The 18,352-nt window shown below is 35.5% G+C and overlaps 1 protein-coding gene across 1 annotated transcript in view; it reads left to right on the top strand.

Annotated features, from left to right (window-relative positions):
• Positions 1-18,352, top strand: part of FOLH1B (folate hydrolase 1B) — a 60,442-nt gene continuing 42,090 nt past the window's right edge. The window contains exons 1-4 of the mRNA XM_017510395.1: positions 1-368; positions 2,546-2,651; positions 8,254-8,440; positions 14,819-14,920. Of these exons, the coding sequence (XP_017365884.1) occupies positions 251-368; positions 2,546-2,651; positions 8,254-8,440; positions 14,819-14,920 (513 nt within the window). The 5' untranslated portion in view covers positions 1-250. The remainder of the gene's footprint in view (positions 369-2,545; positions 2,652-8,253; positions 8,441-14,818; positions 14,921-18,352) is intronic.

Here is an 18,352-nt window from a genome sequence, read left to right as displayed (position 1 = left end):
AAAGGGGCCGGATTTCCTTCTGCATTCAGATACTGCCTCCCTCTCGCTCAGATTGGTTCAGGGCACTCTAGAAACGCCGCTATCGCGTTTCTGAAACTGGACCCCAGGGCAGGGAGCGAATTCCAGCCTCCAGGGCTGATAAGTGAGGCATTAGTGAGAGAGACTTTACCCCGCCTGGTGAGTGGAGGGGCGCCGTGGAGCAGCAGCAGCACAGGCGCGGTCCCGGGAGGCCGGCTCCGCTCGCACCGAGATGTGGAATCTCCTGCACGAAACCGATCCTGGTGCGGTCTCCGCTCGCCGCCCGCGCTGGCTGTGCGCTGGAGCGCTGGGGCTGGCCGGCGGCTTCTTTATCCTCGGCTTCCTCTTCGGTAGGGACGCACGCACCTCGCCAAGCAAACCTTGCAGTCTTCCCCCTGGTGCCGCGGCGCAGCGACTCCGCGGTTCGGCTGCTGACTGGGGTCCTGTTGCTGGTCTTCCCCAGGGGCCGCGATTAGGGTCGGGTAATGTGGGGTGAGCACCCCTCGAGTTCGCTGGGAATGCTGCATTGCTGAGTTCTCGACAAGCTGCTTGTAGGACAGTCACTCAGGTTGAGGGTGGAACTGGACCGTAGGAAGGTTTCACCTGCTGGAGCCCTGCAAGACAGGGCACTTTAAAGGTTTAGGACCAGCGCCAAACTCTGGGGGCTGCTGAACCAGGTCAGCTAGGGAGCGGTGCACCAAGACTTGTTTGGGGTGTTTTATCCGGTCGTACTGTTTCAGGTGTAAGGTAGAATTCAGCACAGTGCTGCACAGGAAGTTTTTTTCTCTGCGCTTTCTGTGCTTGGAAGTAACAGAGGCAAGTTTGGAAACTGGGTGAACCAGGTCAGCGATCTGGACAGCTCTTTACCAGCAGGTCTTTCGCGTTTTTTCCTGTGTACTGATTTGCAGACTTAATCCAAACCGCACAGGCCAGCTCAGACTCTTTTATTAAATTCCAGATTTGACTTTGCCACTTCTTAGTGGCCTTGAACAAGCTACCGAGTCCCTCTCAGCGTTAGTTTCCCTACTTTATGGTGAGGATAATATTATCTGCAAATTATTAGTAATAGGAAACAATACAGCATGTAAATCTCCTAGCACAGTGCTGGGATTTTTGGCATTTTATTTCTTCTTTTACCAAGACGCTCCTCATTGGACTTTAATGCATAGGACTAGTCTAAGGTATCACCAGGAGGTCCACTCCTGCTTGGAATTCTTGACCCTCTTTCGGGATTTAGAAGAACAGGACATGGACCAGCTGGATTTAAACAAATTCAATCTCTTCTACTAGCTTGCTATATAACCTCGGGGTTGTTAAAAGATTTTGAACCACACACTGTGCTCATAACAATCTTTGTCTCTTAAAAGGGTTTTACTCTTCCTGGTATTGCCCTCACTCCCATCCCTGTATTCCCTGCTCAGTGGCTAACACAGAGTTCTTTACTGATGTCCGACTCTGACCCCCTAGGATTCTTCGCTCTCCCCTCCCCCTACAGGCCTCCATCCTCTTCATTGTGTTCATTTTTCAGATCTCAGTTCAAGCATCTCATCCTCAGTGTGTTGTTCCCTGATCCCTCACTCTAATCCAAGTCTTTCTGTTTTATGCACAGGTGGAATCTTATTATCGTTTGTGCCCAATCATGTATTTCGATGTCTATGTATATATGTATGTGCATTTGTATGCATGTGATTAGTAACTTGAATAATTAATAATTAGAAAGCTCCATGAAAGCTGGCTGGGTGCTAATTTTGTAATGATTTCATTCCCAGATCCTGTAATTTCTCAAAATAAACCCTGGAATCTTGCCTTATCTTCTTCAGGTTAAAAGCCAACTGCAAGGTCTAATGACTGCAGGATCTAGCTATCCATTTCTTCTGGTCGCCTATGCTGCACTGGGTGTCTGGCAGAGAGGTTGGGTAAATTGTAGTTTCATTGTAGCTTTCTGAACTTGGATTTCTCAAGCCTACTTCACTGGAAACACAAACGCTCACAGCATTTTGTTTTAGTTTCAGAATCAGAGCAAATTAGAAGTCTGAATTCCTTTCAACACTTGGAAATAATTTATGTACTTGAAATATATTCATAATTCATTATAAAAATGTATTAAATGCTTACTCTGAGTCAGCAGAAGAGCAGTCACTGAAGATAGAATGTTTATGCAGGTAGAAGGTGGATCTCCTTTTTACCTTCATTTTCAGGAGATCCTGTTTATATAACCATTAGTTAAAACATTAATGTCATTTTATTTTAGTACTTATTGCCGCATAAAACATTTCTTAGAATAACAGTAATAACTATCATTGAAGTTGGATTAAAAATATATTACAATTGGTTTGTAACTTAAAAATCAGTTTGCATGATTTTTTTCCAGTGAAAGTAGACAAGAGAAATTAAACTTCAGAAAATCTCACCTAGTGTCCGAGGTAACTGATAATTTTTTACAAATGATCAATACAACAATAATAAAAAAAAATAAGTGCTATCTATGAGCTCACATCTCATGCCTATTTTTGGATATATTTTTCAGGGTGGTTTATAAAATCTTCCAATGAACCTATTAACATTACTCCAAAGTACAATATGAAAGTATTTTTGGATGAACTGAAAGCTGAGAACATCAAGAAGTTCTTATAGTAAGCACATTCTCGAAAGTTTATATGGACAAGTTGTTAGAAACATTTATCATTCTGTTTTGGTTCAATATTTTAGATATAGGAACTGGCATTTTTCTTAAAGTTTTATTTATTGAAGATCTTGTATCACGTTTCATCTGAGGAGGATTATACTTTCAGTTAAACTTTGTCATTACAGAGATTTAGAGCAGGAGTCAGCAAACTTCTTCTGTAAAAGGGCCAGCCTTTATAGGTCAGCTGATCTGAGTTACAGCTAGTCAGCTCTGCTATTGCAGCACAAAAGAAGTCACAGAAAGTACACAAACAATGTGTCAGTTCTGATAAAACTTATGGGCACTGAAATTTGAATTTCTTTTTTTTTTTAAGACGAGGTTTCACCATGTTGGTCAGGCTGGTCTTGAACTCCCAACCTCAGGTGATTCACCCACCTTGGCCTCCAAAGTGCTTGGATTACAGGCGTGAGCCACCGTGCCTGGCTGAAATTTGAATTTCATATAATCGATGTGTCAAAATATTATTATTATTAAAACCAATTTAAAATATAAAAACCATTCTTAGCTTGTGGACTGTACAAAAACAGGTAGTGGACCAGATTTGGTCAGTGGAAACTAGTTTGCTGATTCACGCTTTAGAGAAAGATAATGTATTTTAGTTTTAAAAAAATGGACTTTGGAGTTAGAATTGAGTTTTAATTCCATCTTTGCCTATTAATACTTCGGATGAAACTAAACCTTTCTGAGCCCTCTCTTCCACATCTGTAAAATGGGAATGATGATCTTATTATGATATGGATGAAATCAAAGAGCATATATTTGGCATATTTTAAAGACTGGTTCCTTACGTTTTGAAATAGCTATTTCCAGTGGAGAACAAAAGAGATAAATAAGTAAATTTTAGAAATCACCAAAAATAAACACTCATTTAGAATTACTATATATAATTGATTCAAATACTTGCTTTTTTGTAAGCGTGAGATCCCTTTTGCGGGTTTTTACAAATTAGCTCATGTTTCCAAAAATCCTTGAAGTCCTTCTAATGATTCCAGGATTCCCTGGTGAATAAAAATTGTAATTATAAATAAAAAGACCATTACACACACACACACACACACACACACACACACACACACACACACACATCAGTATGCATAGATGTGCACACATAATCATACAGATATGTTTGTATTAATTACAATAGAATTAAAACTATAAAGAAAAATTAATAGGATACCACTCAGGTCTTTGGAAGGGCCCTTTTAAATGTGAGACTCTGAAGCTCAAACTTCTCTTTGTGGAAACCCCTCCTCTGCCTCTTGCACTTATTCCACTATAATCATGCATAGTAGGTATAGTAAAAGTGGAGGTCCGGCAAGGTATGGTCTTTACTCCCGGACAGAACTGCTGTTCCACCTTTCTTCCTTCCCCAATATTTGTGGTGGAAGAGATCCGAGTTACCCCAGGTTACCAGCAGCAGATCCATAAGGTCGATAGCAACTTCAGTCCTTGCCTCCTCAGAAGAAAGAATTCAACGGAGACATAAAGCAGAAAAAGAGACTGAGGCAAGTTCCAGAGCAGGAATGGAAGCTTACTTTAAAAGGTCTTATAACAAGAAAGAAAGGAAGGTGAGCTTGGAAGAGATCCAAGCGGGCACATGAAGGTGAGAGAAGGCCAAGTGCCCGACGTAACTGTGATCCTGAGACTTTTTTAAGCTCACCTCTTTCCCACAATTCTTCCCTTAGGGTGGTGGGCTGTCCTCATGTGCAGAGCCGTCCTAACCCTTAGGAAGTAAGCCCCAGCGTTTAGGGAGGTACACATATGCTCACCTGAGGCTCTGTTCATTTTTCTGGTGTATGCCCGGAAGATCCTACTGCACCATTTTTGTCGCTAACACGCATGCCCAGGGAGTTGCTTCTCCCGGGAGTCTGCATTCAATTAAGATTTTGATGTTAACAGGTATGGAGCGTCAAGAGGTGATCTCTCCCTGGCACTGCTCAATTACCATTTTTAGAGAAGCCATGGGATTATTTTGGAACCATCACCTGACACTCCAGTGGGTCGGGGGAAAGCCCTCTCCTGCCTTGCTCCTGTCTACCTGTACCACTAATTTGTGACATAGATTGACCAACAAAGAAGAAAAATAAATGCCTTTCTTTATTTCTCTTTTGGGATCCTCAAGCAAGATTAAGCAGTCAGCTTCTTGTTTATTCTCCACATCCCTAACCAAGCTCCGCTAGCCAAAACTCAGGGCGATATTCAGCATTAACCCACAAAAGAAAGATTGAAAGAATTCACTTTCATCCCTCCAAGGACCACAGACTCTCCAGAAGCCTCCTAAACTCTCCAGATTTCCAATTGCCATTTTTCCATCAGAGAGCCTTCAATTAACATAAACCCGTGGGACACGGACTATTAAAGGCCCCGACCTCTTGTCCCCCTTTATCATCTTTTGTTCTGCTCTTAAAAGCCCCCATTGCTTCTGAAATATCTGCCTCAGTCGTCAATGGGAGGATTAATTAGGAACAGCTTGTTTTCACTCTGCCTTGGGGCACAGGGTTGTCTGTGTTTTCCCTTCTTTGAAAACACCCAGTTGAATTTACAGATCTGTTTACTATTTTGCACCTCTCTAGAGGGATTTTCCTTCTCTACCCTGTTTTGCAAGATAACATTGTTTTAAAAGGCATTTTAGATTTTTGGTCTCATAATTTTATTGGTGTGTATTTGAATAGAGATATATAGGCCCAATGAAATCACATAGTAAACTACACTTCTTAATTTATTTAATGACTTGAGAGAGATGTGTGTCACAAGTAATTTGTTGATACTAGAATATCAAAATTCGTTAAAAAAAAAAAAAGGTGAGAATTAAGAATTTACACATTTTACAGAATAGCAACAATCCATTTGCGATCTCTGTCAGGCTGGTTTAAATATGTTCCAAGTACTGTCTTGTCACATTATCACTTTGTTTGTTTTTCGTTTTTTCAGGCAGGGTCTCACTCTTGCCAGGCTGGAGTGCAGTGACACAATCATAGCTCACTGCAGCCTGGAGCTCCAGCCCTCCAGTAGGTAGGACTACAGGTACATGCCACCATGCTCAGCTAATGCCATCTTTTACTAAATGTCTTCAAGTCATCTTTAACTCTTGGAAACACTGCCACATTATTTGTAAACAATATGAAGTGTACTAAAACAGAAATAACAGTAGCTCTCTTTAAGAACTGAGTTAATGTAGTCAGACATAGTGGCTCACCCATGTTATCTCAGTCCTTTGGGAGGCCAAGACAGGCAGATCCTTTGAGTTCAAGAGTTTGAGACCAGCCTGGGCAACATAGTGAGACTCTGTCTCTACAAAATCCTTTTTAAAATTATCTGGGCATGTTGACATGTGCCTGTAGTCCTACATACTCAGGAGGTTGGAGCTCCAGGTTTTAGTGAGCTCTGATTGCACAACTGCATTCTAGCCTGGCAACAGAATGAGACACTTATCTCTTAAAAAAAAAGAAAAAAGAAAGAAAGATGAGATAACGTGACAATACCAGGAACATATTTAAATCAGCCCTACAGAGATATATAAACAGAATTTGGCTATTTGGGAAAAATTGTAAAATAGTAATTTTATTTTCATTTATTTAACAAAATTTGATATTCTAGTAGGTTCAACAACTTGTGACACACATGTCAAGTGATTAAAATCATTGAGAAGTGCTGTTTAATACGCAATCTAATTGAGTCTCAAGTCTTTGTGAAGTAATGAGTTAGTGACGTTCTCCCCATATACAGATGAGAAACAAAAGACACAGCTAGGGTTGCATACGGAGTTAATGACAACACCTGTAATATACCACTTACGAGATTTATACTAATTAATTTATTTAGCATTAGCAATGGATCTTTTTTTCTACTACTCTTTTCCGGGATCTGTTTTGCTTCAGATGAGTGAGCCAAAACCATGGTAATAGCACAATGTTGTTTCCTAGTTGGTAGTGACAACACCATTACAAGAAAATTTGCTTATAGTAGCAAAGCCTAATAATGATTTTCTCCCTCCTTTTTGTTAGTAGGTTCAAGATTCCTCATAGTAATTCCTTTTCCTTGCAGGGACAGAGGCATAGCTGGCACTTCAGGAAATCTGCATTTGACATTAGTTACATTACAGTTGTGATCTTTTTATTAGAAGAAAATAGCAACATGTTGGCTGTTTTTCCGTTTTCCCTGCAGGTGCACACTGATAAGGCATAGAGAATCCTTAGCTGCCTCTTATGTTTGTGCTCTTTTTGTTGCCATATTTTACATATTAGAAATTCTGTGTAAGATGTTGTGTCCCTAACTGTTTACCAAATGAGGATTTTAATGCTATTTTTATAAATGCAATTTAAAGAACTTTAAGGTAATTATTAAAAGTAAGCAAGTTACAGGAAATTCCAGTTTTAAAAAACTGAGTCAATTTAATTCATTGTTGATTCACCAAATGAAAACAATTAAGATACAAGGTAAAATGAACCTTGAAGTTGGGATTATCATAGTCATGTAGCTTATTGTGTTTTTTTTTAAATCACCATAAGGATAGAATATGTCGATTTTAGAAAACTACATATTTAGAAGTAGAAATTTATGAAGTTCCAAAAGTTTATGAACTAGAAATACATATGTGTGTGTGTGTGCGTATATATACATATATATATATACACACATATATATACACATATATATATACACATATATACATACACATATATACATACATATATATATACACATATATATACACACATATATATTCATGCTACATAATATCTCGTCATATATTTAAGGGCTTAAGTTAAAAATACTTACTAACGAGCTCTCCAGGGAAATGAGAAATTTCCCAGGAGGGAGAAATTTAAAACAATCAAAAGCACCAGAAACTAAATATATTAAATGAGAAATCAGTCTTCTCCTGAAAATATTTCTGGTAGCTAAGTTTTAGCCACATAGTTTCTTTGTTAAAGATATTCCTCTTCAGACTAATTATTGACATTCATTTAAAGTGTATTATACTCTGTATGATAGATGGAGTGCAAGTGATTCATTCTGAACTTGTGTCAATACATTCAGATTATTCTCTGATGAAGATACTTTATAAGTGATTGCTAATAAAAAAGTTTATCACTTGTCTATAGCTCTCAGTGTTTAGATAAATGTAATTATTAGTAATTCTTGCCATGTCACACCTTGGTCTTTTGGATAAAATATTTTTATCTGTTTCAGTATTTTACTCAGTGATATAAACAGATAATTCCATGCACGTTCTAAGATGTATAGGTCTTAAGGAAGAATATAACACTTTATTAATCTACCATACGAGGATATAGGCATAGGATTGCACATAATGACACTCACAAAGATCAGTTTCTCCAGTTTTTCTCTTGATTTAGTACAAGTTACAGCATAAAAATTTCAAAGCAGACTGGAAATCTATTACATGCAATAATAGTACCACTTCAATTTTTTAACATATCACAGTTCAAGGTATTTTTGTGTAAATCTGCTTTATTTTGTTGTTGATTTGGAATAAAGGTTAACTAATCATTAATATCTAACCACTTTCAATTTTTGTTCACCAGTAATTTTACACGGATACCACATTTAGCAGGAACAGAACAAAATTTTCAGCTTGCAAAGCAGATTCAATCCCAGTGGAAAGAATTTGGCCTGGATTCTGTTGACCTAGCTCATTATGATGTCCTCTTGTCCTACCCAAATAAGACTCAGCCCAACTACATCTCAATAATTGATGAAGATGGAAATGAGGTAAAAAAAAAAAAAAGAAAGAATAAAAGAAGCATTCCCCCATGTATTCTTTTTCAAATATCTTATATAAAATAATGCTCTATCCCATCTCTAAATATTAATAGAAATCAATATTATTGGATCTTGTGAATATCTTTAATATCTTATTATCCATGTCAACTACTTTCTTGTGATGCTTAAGTTTTATGTGATGTTTTAGAAAGATTCTGAGAAATTAATGCTTGATAACAGTTGCTATTTTTTATTTTTTACGACTACACGCCAGTATCAAATATGATATACTTGTAAACTTCCAGGCAACTATAAAAGAGATACTTTTTTTTTGAAATGGAGTCTGTCTTGTTGGTCAGGCTGGAGTGCAATGGCACGGTCTTGGCCCACTGCAACCTCTGCCGCCCAGGTTCAAGGGATTCTCCTTCCTCAGCCTCTTGAGTAGCTGGGATTACAGGTGTGCGCCACCACACCTGGCCGATTTTTATATTTTTAGTAGAGATGGGTTTTCATCATGCATTTTTGATAGGTTTTTTTTTTTTCTTTTCTTTTTTTTTAAAGATGGGGTTTCACCATATTGGTCAGGCTGGTCTCGAACTCCTGACCTCAGGTGATCCGCCCACCTCAGCCTCCCAAAGTGCTGGGATTACAGGCTTGAGCCACCAAGCCCAGCTGATAGGTTTAATCTATAAAGATACTGCCCAGATTTGGAGTTGCTGGGGCATTCAGGGATCCAGTATGTAGTTTGACCGAGCAACTTTTTATTGGTACTTAATGATTGTGTCTCAACTGACCAGGTTGAGCTTTGTGCCAAGAACTTGTGTGTGGACATTTGGAGAGGACAAGTTTGAAGGCAAAGTCTTTAGCATGGTATTTAAAGAATTTGCAATCTTGTTTGCAAGTTGGGGCATATACCTGAGAAAGAGAAGGCAATGGAGATAAGTTGAGATATTTATTATCATGATGTATGTTCAATATGAAAGATCACAAAATATAACATATATTCATCTCTACTTAACATACCTTAGTTTTAGAGCTACTGTATGTGGAAGAGTCTATTTCAATTTGGATAACTTCCTTTTTTACTGAGCATTCTAAATGATATATAACTTGAATTATGTCCAGTTTAATCGGTGAACTGAAAATGTCATGTAATTTAAGTATGTATTTAATTTTTTTTCAAAGTAAGTCAATAATTTCCTTTTATTGACTAATGAATTAGTCTCTTCTTAATTGTTGTTATGTTTTACAGTAAGTGATATAATTCCATACTAAATTTCCTAATGTGATTTGGAGCTTTTCATATTAACTACTGCTCTAAATCATAGTACTTAACAATATAACTTTAAAAAATATTATTAAGCCAGGCATGGTGGCATGTTCCTCTAATCTCAGCCACTTGGGAGGCTGAAATAGGATGATTACTTGAGCCAGGAGTTGCAGACCAGCTTGAACAACATAGCAAGACTCCACCTTGAAAAAAAGCAGCTGGGAATTGTGGCTCATACCTGTAATTCCAGCACTTTGGGAAGCTGAAGCGGCTCCTGAGATCAGGAGTTCGAAACCAGCCTGACCAACATGAAGAAACCTCATCTCTACTAAAAATACAAGATTAGCTGGGCATAGTGGCAGGCTCTGGTAATCCCAGCTACTTGGGAGGCTGAGGCAGGAGAATCATTTGAATCTGGAAGGTGGAGGTTGAGGTGAGCCGAAATCACGCCATTGCACTCCAGCTGGACAGCAACAAGACCAAAACTCGTCAAAAAAACAAACAACAACAAAAAAAAAACTAACATATTTTATACTTAAAAGAAAATACAGTTGCACATTATATAGTCTAAGAATGTTTGTTAAATAATGGTGGCATATCTATACAACTAAATACCAAGGGGTCTTTAAAATATGTTCAGAAAAATTATTTAAAGAAATAAAATATTGACAATGTTAAAAGTATACATATGCCTAAACCTCTACTTGGTCTATCAAATTTGGGAATTGTCTATGTACAATGTGGAACAAACAGACATATAATATATTTTAGTTTATTTTTTTAAGTGGGTCATGCTATGTTGTTTTTTCTTCTTTTTCCCTTCCTCTTCACTTCCCAGTTTTGACTGTATCCTTGCTTATTTTATTTCATTATTTACTTTTGTATTACAAGTATTCATAATGTTACCAAAGGCTGTTACATAATACAAAATGAATCCTCTAGGAATTTGATTTGGGAGATTTCCTCCCCCCCCCAATAGTGTTAGATACCTAGTTTCTTAATGTTTAAAAATTTTATCACTTCATTTTTATTTTTATCCAAGTTATATATGTACATAATTCCGTAATTCTCCTGAGTGGCTTACTTTTTCTCTATTTTCTTCTTTCCAGAGGCAATCGTTATTCAACTATAAGTTCATTCTTTTGATATTTATATCTATTACTATAAATTATATGCTTATATTACTTTTATTTCAGATGTAGACATTATCTATTGCCATTGTGACAAGTCAGCTCCCTGTTCATTTCTTGACCCCAACCACCATGTTATCTTACTATCTCCCATCTCTCAGTTCAATTTAATTGTTATGAATAACAGTTCACAGCTGAGCTATGTAATAAACTATGATTGTTTTTATACCTCTGCACAAAAAAGATAAGCTTTCCATCCCATAGGCAACAAATATGATTAGTATTTTGAGGATCCTATTAAATATTTTTAATGTATACAGAGACATTTTTTCACCTTTGTTTATGCAGAAATAACATACCACATAGATTGAACTATATATTGACATGTTTTATGTCACAAAAAGTAAACAGAAATTGTAAACTAATGTTGTTTTAGTTATACTCAGAATATATAATTTGAGACTAGTGCATTTTGGAAAGTAGGAAATGCTCTAAGACTGAAACATAATCTGTCTTTGCTAAAGTCAACCAAAAAGTCATCCCCTTGACATTAAAAGACTTTTCTTAGTTGTGAGAATAGCTCATAAACTTGCTGTAAGATTCAGTGTGGCATAGTGGTGCTGCAAAATTGGTTACCATAAAGGCAAATCAAGTGAGACAAGTTTGAATATTCCTTTGCCTGGAAAACATGCTTGTAGAATGACTTTGTTCCTTGATTGATTTTTACTGCACCTTAGCATAATTTCCCTTCTAATCTTGCCTAGTGGTTCGTATGATTTCATATCTTATGTGAATCACAGAAAAAAGATGGGAAATTTGGAAGATGTGGGGATTTGGGGAGTAGTAGTTAATATGGTTTCATTTTAGCTTCTCTCAGCCTCTGAAAGGGAAAATAGCTACTGCTGTAATTAGTACAATATAAAATCTGCCCAGATCCATTCCTCATCCCCAAATTCCTCCCCTTTTATTACTGCACTGGCGAAGACCTATACAGTATAATGTTGAAAAGAAGTTTTGACAGTAGGTATCCTTAACTTTCTTCTGATCTTGAAGGAAATACCTTTAATTCTTTTTCACGATTAATTATGACATTTACTATTTTCTTTTTCTGGTTATTTTCATGCACATTATTTCCACGTATACTAAATTTTTTTGCTACATGGATTTACATTAAACACATTTTTATTTTGAGATAAGCATGCGATTTTTCTTTCTTGATCTGCAGATGACATTCAGTGATATTCTAATGTTAGCATAATCTTACATTTTTTGAACTTGCAGTATTAGTATTAGGGTTTTAAATTCACATATTGATATATATTCTGTTTATACCCATAGCATGTTTAGTCTCTGTTTTTGTAATCTATTTGTTGGGTTATAATTTCAATATTATACTTGTCTTCTAAAATGGGTTGGATTTTTAATATTTTCTGAAATAGGTTTTGTTGTAATTATCTTTTCATTTAATCCTTCAAATTCAAAGAAAACCAGTTGACCTTGATTCAGTTTTGTGGAAAACTTTAAACTACTGGTTTAATTTCTTTATTGGTTGTTATATGACTATTTTGTGTCATATAACAATTTTTATTATTTGTTAAATGACTTTATTGTCATATGATTATTTTATGTCATATAATAATTTTTATTATTTGATATATGACCTTATTGTTATATGACTATATGACTAGATTTTTTTTAATGTATTCTTATGTCAGTTTTCATAAAATGCATTTTCCATTTCATGTAAGTTTTCAAATTTATGGTGTAGTTGTTCCTAGTATTTTCTTATGTTTTTGAATCTGTGCTGCATTTGTAGATGTGTCTGTTTTAAATAATTGATATGATTTATTTGTGCCTTTGCTATGTTTTTATTACTGTTCTTGAGAGGGATATATCGAATTTACTAGTGTATCCAGAGAATAAACTGTGGGTTTGGCAGTCTTTTCTCATCTATCTTTGCTTTACATTTTATTAATTCTGTTCTCATTTTATAATTGCCTCTTTTATTTTCTTTGTGTTTACTTTGCTGTTCTTTGCAAAATCCTGGGTAGAATGCTTAACTTTCTGATGTTCAGCCTTTCTTCATTTCTAATATGAGTATTTAGAGCTGTTACTTTCCCTTTAGTTTCCCTTCAACTTCAACTAAATCTTACAAATTTGGATTAGGAGTAGTTTAGTTATTATTAATATTTAAGTATTTTCAAATTTTCATATTTTCTTATTTGATCCTCGAACTATTAACTATTTTTAAAAATTTTTGAATATAAAGCTTTTTCTTGTTATCTGTTTGATCTCATCTCCAGATTGAATATATTAAGATCAAATAATGTGGTTTGTAGGACACTAATCCTTTGACAATTGCTGAGGCTTCCTTTGGAGCCCAATATGTGCTCAATTTCTATAAATGTTCTGTGTTTCTATGGGAAAACCATGTATTTGAGGGTTGTTTGGTTTAATATTTTATATTTGTACATTAGTTTGAGTTTGCTTATTATTTGGCTAAACTCTCCATTTTCCTTAATGTGCTGTCATTTGTCTGTTTTCTTTACTAATTAGATATAAATGCTGGTATTACAGGCATGAGCCACCATGCCCAGCCTGGCCTTAATTTTAATTTAAATTTCAGTTCAATATCATGTATATGATATGTACCATAAATATATGGTGTATAAAATAACAGGTGTAATTTTACTCTGTTCTTTTCATTGGCTCTTTTCCATAATACTTAGGAGGTGTTTGGTGATTTTGTGGCTCTCAGTTCTTCTCCTTTAGACTTCATGGGAATTCTTTAAGGCTAAGTTGAAGGCTGTTTCCTCCTGATCATTTCTCTTAGGCCCCAGGGAGCACTACAAACCTGGCACTGCTTCAAAATAAACATTTTAGTTTGAAGCATACTATAAAAACAGTGAATGGAAATTTGTAGTGTTATGAATTATCTGGAACTCTTTTTTCCTGCTTTACCCTAAGCCATTACTTTTTACGGAGCAAGTTTATTTTGAATGTATCCCTAAAGGATATTGTTTTTCTTAGACCAGTTTTATGCAGAGTCTTCTGTTAGGTTCCGTTATTTGAACCACCTCTAGACTCTTAACTCCTGCATCCTTTTCATGGGTCATAGGTTTTGATAGATCCCACTAAGGCAAAGCCAACTTTTATGCTAACTCTCAGGATTCTTGCTTTCATTTTATTTTTATTTATTTATTTTTTTTGTTTCTGAACATTTCTTACTATTTTTTCCAATTCTGTTATAAGCTTAAAAAGATATATATATTTGGTTCACTGTTTTTCATTCTTTTCAGTACATATGTTTTCTGGAGAAACTGGATATGGCCAATTGTGGATTCCCCAAACGTGTACTTTTTTTTGAAGTAAATTTAATATTTGTTCCTAGATGATTAAGCACTATTGTAATGATTGTGATTACTATACAAAGTTGCATTTTATTTGGGGATTAAAATTTTTCTCTGAAATCAAAAGCTAGTGCTTACAAGTTCTCTTAAGTAATTGGTAAGTTTTATCTACTTGTGACCTCCTGTGAAGCAACCACATATTTAGGCTTTTATTTACACTAGCTTAGTATGTATGCCACTTACAGAAAATCAATTTCTGATTCTTATGTCAGTATACAGTTTACAGTATTCAGTATTCCTTTGGAAGATTATCTTTTTACCTCTTCTGAGTTTTTCTTTCTATCGTACTTATTTTATAATTGTTTTTTGTCTGGTCAATTGTTAGTTATTGGTGGAGGGTTTTAGTTTTGTTTGTTTGAATAGACCTTACCATTCTGAGAACAGAGCCTGTGATGTACTGAGCTCATGAATTCCTTACAGCTTCTAGCACAGTGCTGGGTATCTGATATTATCATCAAAATCCTGAAAGATTGATTCACTCTCTATTGATATAAAAGATAATATGCATTTTTTTGTTTGATTATAGTAATCAAACTTTAACTGATTTATTTTTGATTATGATATTTTGTTTCTGTAGATTTTCAATACATCATTATTTGAACCACCTCCTCCAGGATATGAAAATGTTTCAGATATTGTGCCACCTTTCAGTGCTTTCTCTCCTCAAGGAATGCCAGAGGTAAAAACACAGCGCAACAAAATAAAAATGATGGAAAGAAGCCTCCCTTCTTTTCATACGTTCAGCCAATAATTAAAGGGTCATAAAGGGATTTTGATGTAATCCAGTTCATCTTTTTTCCTCATTTAAGTAATAAGAATGTCTTAGTAAGAAGAAGAAATATTAATTATATTTTATTCATGGTATTTTCAAAGATAGAATTTTCTACAATGAGAGGTACAAGTCCCAAATGAACATTTATTGATTTTTTTGACAAATGCCTACATCTGTGTAATCCAAACCCCATCAATGTACAGAATATTACCTTCACTTCAGAAAGTTCCCTTATGCCCCTTCTTTTTTTTTCCCACCTACCCCCCTTATGCCCCTTCTTAATCAACTCTACACACCCCAGAGGAAATCTTTCTTTGAATTAGTTTTGCCTAGTCTAGAAATTCATATAAAAGAAATTGTATGGCATATAATGTTGTGTGTCTAGCGTAGTTTACTAAACATAGAATCTGTGAGATTCTCACATTTAGTATTTATCAGTAGCTTGTACCATTTTATTTTAATTGTTGAGTAATTTCCATTGTATGAATATCCTATGTATTTTACTACTGTTATATAACACTGATTAATTTTCAAAGCGTTTGAATAAGGATATTGTCATTTTCAAATGAAGATCATGGTTGTTTGTTCTTAAAAATGTTATGTGGTTTACTCAATAAACTGAATTCTCAGTAGAAGTTAGGCATTGTTACTCACAGGGTGATATAGGAGATCAGCACAAGACACAGGTCATAAAGACCTTGCTGATAAAACAGTTTGCAGTAAAGAAGCCAGCCAAATCCCACCAAAACCAAGATGGTAACAAGAGTGACCTCTGGTCATCCTCACTGCTCATTATACACTAATTGTAATGTATTAGCAGGTACTCTCACCTATGCCACAACAGTTTACAAATGACATGGCAATGTCAGGAGGTTACTTTATGTGGTCAAAAAGGGGGAAGAACCCTGAGTTCTGGTAATTGCCTATGCTGTTCCTGGAAAACTCATGAATTATCTACCCCCTGTTTAGCATATAATCAAAAAATAACCATAAAATTGGGCAACCAGCAGCCCTGGGGGCTGCTCTACCTATGAAGTAACCATTCTTTTATTCCTTTACTTTCTTAATAAACTTGCATTCACTTAAAAAAATAAATAAAATAAGAACAATAGAAAATAAATAAACATTATAAAGTTAGAATATTGATCTAGATTTTTTACATTACCTGTTTCTCTTGTTTCTTCTGAGCAGCAAGAGATCACTGGTTGGTTCACAGGAATAAGCAGTGTTAGTCTAAATTGCAGAAAAAAACTTAAATACAACAGGTGAGCCTTGAATCTAATAACAGGTGTACCATAGTTCTTGAAACATTTTGTTTTTCTCTCTCTAGTCTCCGATTTTAACTAAAGGCAAATAATGATAACACCTATTGGCTTTATTATACTTGACCTGATTATTTGTATAAAGTTCAGGAAAAATAATTATTTTCTTTTTTTGCTTTTTTTCCCTTTTCTTTCTTTCTTTCTTTTTTTTTAGAGGCAGGGTTTCACCATGTTAGCCAGGATGGTCTCGGTCTCCTGACCTAGTGATCTGCCAGCCTCAGCTTCCCAAAGTGCTGGGATTACAGGCATGAGCCACCGCGTGCAGCCAAAAATAATTATTTTCTAATAGGCTTTTTAAGTTGGCTTTGATGGAACTCTGTTCCATAAAATAAATCACAGAAAAAACTTTAAAGCCAAGCCCAGCCATGGGTTTATACCCTCAAATAACCATGAATTGAGCAAATTCCTCTTCTCTTGAGGTCCCAAGTTACCCTGGGGCTCCTGGGCTTGTCAGAAAGTGACATTCTTTACCTACCACAGCCCATGAACCCTGTATGGAGACTGTGTAGACAAAGTATGAGGCCAGTTTTCCCAAGAGGCTTTTATTGGCCTTATAAGTCAAGTTGGAAGGACAGCACATTATTCCAGTCAAAGCTTTCGCAAAATAACCAGTTTCTTCAACTGTCCTGTTACAAAAGAAAGCAGAATCTTATTGCACTTATGTAAATAACTATATTGCCCTAAGTTAAGAATACTCATAATTATTTTCCAAATTCTGGAGAAATCACTGTTTTTGCCACCAATTCTATCTCTATAAATAAGAGTTAGGAAGAAAGAAGCTTAAAGGAAACAAATAAAATTCCAGGCTAAGAGTGCAAGATTCTATTTATTCACAGTCATAGAACAATGAATGGCACAATGTAAATTGTACAAGAAGGTCTTTGTCTGAAAACAAAGCTTTTTTCTAACCAACAGTAACAATTTGCCTTTGAGAAGTCCTGAGAGGGCATACCTATCATGCTTTCAAGTAGGATACTTACACTAAAAAAATTATTTTGCTGAAATCAAATTGGTTAATGACTTTGTAGCCACAATTAAAACAGAATAAGAAAGAGCTTCAGAGAGGGCTAACAGTGATAAATTAGACATATAATGTTATAATTAATAGTGCATTAAAATTACGTTGGTCTTAGGAAGAAATACAAGAGCTGAATATAATCCCTTTACAGAGGTAAAGATTCAAATATCAGTTTCTCAATTAGACTTTCCTCATTTTATTTAATATTACACCCACTTAAACTCTAGTCCACCATTTGTATACTCTATTTAAATGCTTTTTAAATATTTTCTAGAGCACTTATCACCTTTTAATATACTTTATGATTTGCTTAGTTATTAAATTTAATGTTCATTATCCTATTGTCCCATCCACGTTACAAGAAATCTCCAACTTAAGAAGGTTGACTTACAATTTTTTTGACTTTATGATGTTGAAGTAGCCATACTCATTCAATACACTTCTCAACTTGTCATGAGGGATAAACTCATTATAAATTGAAAATATCCTAATTTAAACACACACTTCAGATGTATGATTATTTTCAACTTAGATGAGCTTAATAAGACTTAATCGCATTGTGGATGAAGGAGCACCTGCAGTGTATGTTCCTTCAAGGGCAGAGATTTGTTGTATATCTCTGTGTTGTAAAAGGCTCTGGGGCTCCAAAAAGATAATTAGAAATATTGTTTTCAATGTTAAGATAGTGAATGATTCTAATAGCTGGGTAACAAATTCTCAGCAATTCAAATGGTTTACAATCGAGCAAAATTAAAGGTAAACTGAATTGAGTTTCCAGCTAACATCATTAAAAACACTGGTATGATGTATCAATTTGTGATTTTCAGATTGTAACTTGAAAGAAGTTTAAATATGTTAATGACAATTCCATAACAAATCTTTCATTCCTATCCAAGTTTTCTGAGAACTTACCTGTAAAAACAAGAAATGCAAATGGAACTATTGTTGCTGATCCCTGTCTCATTCTAGCAATAATTTGCTCACCCACAGAACAAATGT

Source organism: Cebus imitator, unplaced genomic scaffold (assembly GCF_001604975.1).
Source record: "Cebus imitator isolate Cc_AM_T3 unplaced genomic scaffold, Cebus_imitator-1.0 Scaffold438, whole genome shotgun sequence".
Taxonomy (NCBI): domain Eukaryota; kingdom Metazoa; phylum Chordata; class Mammalia; order Primates; family Cebidae; genus Cebus; species Cebus imitator.
Note: the sequence above shows the minus strand (reverse complement) of the source record. Positions and strands in the feature narration are given on the sequence as shown.